General features: G+C 59.5%; 1 protein-coding gene across 1 annotated transcript; it reads left to right on the top strand.

The window, feature by feature from the left end:
* Window positions 1-607: 607 nt before the first annotated feature.
* SOX11 (SRY-box transcription factor 11) lies at window positions 608-1,894 on the top strand (the record flags this gene model as incomplete). The annotated part of the gene is made up of 1 exon (XM_080685016.1): window positions 608-1,894. One exon carries the CDS (start codon window positions 608-610, stop codon window positions 1,892-1,894), a length of 1,287 nt encoding a protein of 428 aa, XP_080541142.1.
* Window positions 1,895-4,707: the final 2,813 nt, after the last annotated feature.

The following is a 4,707-nucleotide window of genomic DNA, read 5'->3' as shown; positions in this document are numbered from 1 at the left end:
TCGTGCCCCCAGCATCCCGGGGAGAGGCGCATCTGTGCACACACGCGGATTTTTTAAAAATAACATATTTCTAGACATGCCTCCTGCCCCCACCCTCCATCTTTGCAAAGCAGCCCCTGGGCGGGGGGCGGGGGCGGGGCCAGGCAGTTAATACAGGGAGGTGGGCGGGGCCGGCCGCAGCCATTGGCTGGCCCGGGGAGTGATGTCACCCATATGACACCCTGATAACTAGTTGGGAGAGAGTCCTCAACTTTTTGCAGAAGGAGCGCGCGCGCCTGGGACTGCTCGGGTCCGGCGCTTGCGGCGGAGCTACAAGCAGGAGAGAGGGGTCCCGGGCTGCCTCGACCGCCGCCGCCGCCGCCGCCGCAACAGCAGCAGCCTCTTCTGTCGCGGCCGCAGCCCCCCGCGTGTGGGCGGCCGTTGCCGCCGCAGCCGCTGTGTGCAGCCTGGAAGGGGGGGCAGGGGGGAGGGGGGGAATCGTGGCCGCGGGGCGCCCAGGACTTTGCAAGTTGCCCGGGAAGGTGGAGGGGCGAGAAGGGGAGGGGGACCTCCGCACGAGACCGAGACCGAGCGGCCCGGGTCGGAGCTCCCAGCCCCGCGGCGGATCATGGTGCAGCAGGCGGAGAGCTTGGAAGCGGAGAGCAACCTGCCCCGGGAGGCGCTGGACACGGAGGAGGGCGAATTCATGGCTTGCAGCCCGGTGGCCCTGGACGAGAGCGACCCGGACTGGTGCAAGACGGCGTCGGGCCACATCAAGCGGCCGATGAACGCGTTCATGGTGTGGTCCAAGATCGAGCGGCGGAAGATCATGGAGCAGTCCCCGGACATGCACAACGCCGAGATCTCCAAGCGCCTGGGCAAGCGCTGGAAGATGCTGAAGGACAGCGAGAAGATCCCGTTCATCCGCGAGGCCGAGCGGCTGCGCCTCAAGCACATGGCCGACTACCCCGACTACAAGTACCGGCCGCGGAAAAAGCCCAAGATGGACCCCGCGGCCAAGCCCAGCGCCGGCCAGAGCCCCGAGAAGGGCGCGGCGGGAGGCGCCAAGGCCGCCAAGGGCTCCAGCAAGAAGTGCGGCAAACCCAAGGCGCCCGCGGGCCCCGGCGCCAAGGCGGGCGCGGGCAAGGCGGCGCCGTGCGGGGACCTGGGCGCGGGCGACGACTACGTGCTCGGCAGCCTGCGCGTGGGCGGCGCGGGCGGCGCGGCCAAGACGGTCAAGTGCGTGTTCCTGGACGAGGAGGACGAGGAGGACGAGGACGGCGACGAGCTGCAGCTGCGGATCAAGCAGGAGCCCGACGAGGACGAGGACGAGCCGCCGCACCCGCCGCTCCTGCAGCCTCCCGGCCAGCAGGCGCCGCCGCCGCCGCCGCCGCTGCTGAGACGCTACAACGTCGCCAAAGTGCCCGCCAGCCCCACGCTGAGCAGCGCGGCCGAGTCCCCCGAGGGCGCCAGCCTGTACGACGAGGTGCGGGCCGGCGCCCCCGCGGGGCCCGGGGGCGGCAGCCGCCTCTACTACAGCTTCAAGAACATCACCAAGCAGCACCCGCCGCCGCTGGCGCAGCCCGCGCTGTCGCCCGCGTCCTCGCGCTCCGTCTCCACCTCGTCGTCCTCGTCCGGCGGCGGCGGCGGCGGGGGCGGCGACGACGCCGACGACCTGATGTTCGACCTGAGCTTGAATTTCTCCCAAAGCGCGCATAGCGCCAGCGAGCAGCAGCTGGGCGGCGCGGCCGGGAACCTGTCCCTGTCCCTGGTGGATAAAGATTTGGATTCGTTCAGCGAGGGCAGCCTGGGCTCCCACTTCGAGTTCCCCGACTACTGCACGCCCGAGCTGAGCGAGATGATCGCGGGGGACTGGCTGGAGGCGAACTTCTCCGACCTGGTGTTCACGTATTGAGCGCGCCCGGCGCCTGCCTCTCGCTCTGCGGACGCCGAGCCGGGGTCCTGGGGAGGAAGGCTCCGCGGTGATGCTGAGGAGGAGGAGGAGGATGGCGGTGGCGGTGGCGGTGGCGGTGGCGGCGGGGGTAGGGGTGGAGGGGAGAGAAGAGGATGCTCACGTTGATGTCGTGACACAAAGGAGTGGGAAAGGATGGTGACATTTTGGTGGAGTTTCAGTGAAATGAGTAGTTTTTTTTTTTCAAGGTTTTTTTTTTTTTTCCTGTCCTTTTTTTTTTGGTTCCCCTCCCCCTCCCTGCCTTGAATCGTGTCTCAAGGTAGTTGCATACCTAGTGTGGAGCTGTGATTTTTTTATTTTTATTTTTTTTTTTTACCCGGCCCCAAATGTGTTTTTGTAACGACTATTTCTTTTTCCTGAAATCCGTGGTTTGCAACAAAGGCGGCGGGGCGGGGCGGGGCGCGGAGGCCGCTGCGGAAGGCGCGGTCTGGAGCTGGCGCTGTTTGAAGTCTGGACTCTGCCGCAGAGCCTAGGGCAGCACAATGGTTCGCTAGGGAGTTGGTTGGAGAATATTTTTGTGTTTTTTGTGTGTTTTTTTTTCTTAAGAGATCTTAGAGAACCGGTGGGTTTTTTTTGTTTTTTTTTGTTTTTTTTGTTTTTTGTTTTTAAGAAAACACACACAAAATAAAACAAAAAAGGGACCATTGCAACTTTTATTTTATTTTATTTTGGAGGGAGAAAGCTGATGTCTTCTATGCATCCGATTCTTCACAAAACTGCAGGGAGCTTGAAAACATGCAGACTGTACACACGCTCACGGAAACTGTGAACTGACCAGGATCAGAGCTTACTTTTCAGATCCAATTGTTTATGGTTTTACAAATGTGATTTCTACTTGCCAACTTTTTTTTTTTTTTTTTGTAACTGTTCCCTTATACCTCCTTGATTGAATACCAGACAGCCTAGACCTCAGTACAAAAGGTATTGAAGCATTTTTGATACATAACAGACCTCAGTCTTTTTTAAAAATTAATATATTTTCAGGCGTATTTTTGTACAGTGAAAAGGGAACACTCTTGCTGTGTTTTTCCAGTAAGACTTTCAGGCACTTCTTCCCTTTCAATTTCTTTTTTTTTTTTTTTTCCTCTGTTTTTTTTAGCATGCAAGTTTGTTGGTACGTTATGTCCTGGTTTTAAAAGGATTAAAATTTTAAAATAATCCTTGCATCTAAAGGCCTTGTGGTTTAAAGGAAAAAAAAAAAAAAGCAAACTTTTTTTTTGTACAGCTATAGTAGAGATTTGTTCGATATTTGTAGGTAAAGATTTATTGAAAATGGTGATCTAGACCTCAGAGCTGTTATCCTAGTTGAAAGCCTGTATATGTACTGTACTATAGTAGGACTGTATGTATCTCAGACGCTGTGACATGTGGATTGGGGCCCCAGATGGAAGGTTTAAAACTGGATTCTCGATTTTTAGCAAAAGAAAGAAGGCACGTAGTTGACAAGGTTTCTCATTTTGTGCAATATGATCTAAATAAAGTACAGACCATCTGCCTATTTTGTAGCAAATGGTGGTGGCAAAGCAGACTCAATGCACTGTGGACATCATTGCCTGTTTTTGTTGTTTTTTTTTGTGCTGGAAGTCTGTATCTTGACCATAATTATAATAAATCAGCTGGAACTGATAGGAAGTCCCCTCGCCCACAGTCTCTGTGGCAGTCCAACTGGAGGCCCCGCTGTCCCAGCGCCTTGGGTGAGCAGGCTGTGGTGCGCGCGCGGGTGGGAGTGGCGCGGAGAACCGGACCTTCAGGCTGGAGAGCGCTCGGTCGGCAGGCCCACTTATTTCCCTCTTCCTTCCCTGGCTGGTTACTGAAAAAGGGGAGGAGGATTCTCTCTTTGTAGGCCTTCCTCCCCTCCCCACCCCCTACTTCCTTTCTCACCTCCTCCTCCCGCCCTCTCTCCAACCTCCGGGCGGGCGGGCTGCGCCAAGAGGCGGGGGAGGGACGACCCGGGTGCCCGCGAGCAGCCCTTGTCTTGCGCGCGCCGTGGGTGTGCTCTCTCCACTGGGCTGCGTGTCGCGGTGACAGGCTCCCACGGGCGGCGAGCGGTGGGGGCCCTGGGACCCGCCGCTCCCCCTTAGAGGTAGGGGCAGGCGCAGTCCATTTGGATTTTTTTTTTTTTTTTTTGGATGCTGCATCTCAGCTTGTGCGCAGTGGGTGATGCGGGTGGAGCGCGGCCAGGTCTGGACCTCGAGTGATGGCAGGGGCAGGGGACAGGCTGTCGGTGTGTCTCCCAGCCCCTCTGGGCGGGAAAGCTCGTCCCGCGATGGGTGGTGAGCGATGGGGGGGGGTGGAGGACGGCGGCGGGAGCCGGCGGAAGGCCGGGGAGGGAGGGCGCGGCCTGTGTGCCGTCTGGACCCGCGGCCTCCTGCGTCCTGGAGGACCCAGCTGCCCCAAGGGTGCGAAGCGGGATCGAGCACGCGTGGGTGGCGGCTGGGTATCCAAGGGACTGAGCCCTCCCCCACCAGGGCTCTCCACGCCCGGCCACCGCGTGCACCTCGGCGCACCCCGCCTCTCCGACCCCGGAGGCGCGCGGGGACATCCACGCAGGCGCCCTGAGGCCGGCGGGGGGTGTGGAGGGGAATCCCCTGACGGCGGGGCGGGAGGAAGAAAGCAAAGCCCGGGAGGAGGCCGCCGCGCACCCGGTGCGCTCTGCGCGCTGGCTCGTGGGTCGCCGGCGAGCTCGCCTTGGGGCGGGCAGGGCAGCCTCAGAAGGTGTTTTCTTGGTTGGTCCCTTCCTTTGACTGCCTCCTCGG

This window comes from Plecotus auritus (genome assembly GCF_963455305.1).
Source record: "Plecotus auritus genome assembly, chromosome: 8".
Lineage (NCBI taxonomy): Eukaryota > Metazoa > Chordata > Mammalia > Chiroptera > Vespertilionidae > Plecotus > Plecotus auritus.
Note: the sequence above shows the minus strand (reverse complement) of the source record. Positions and strands in the feature narration are given on the sequence as shown.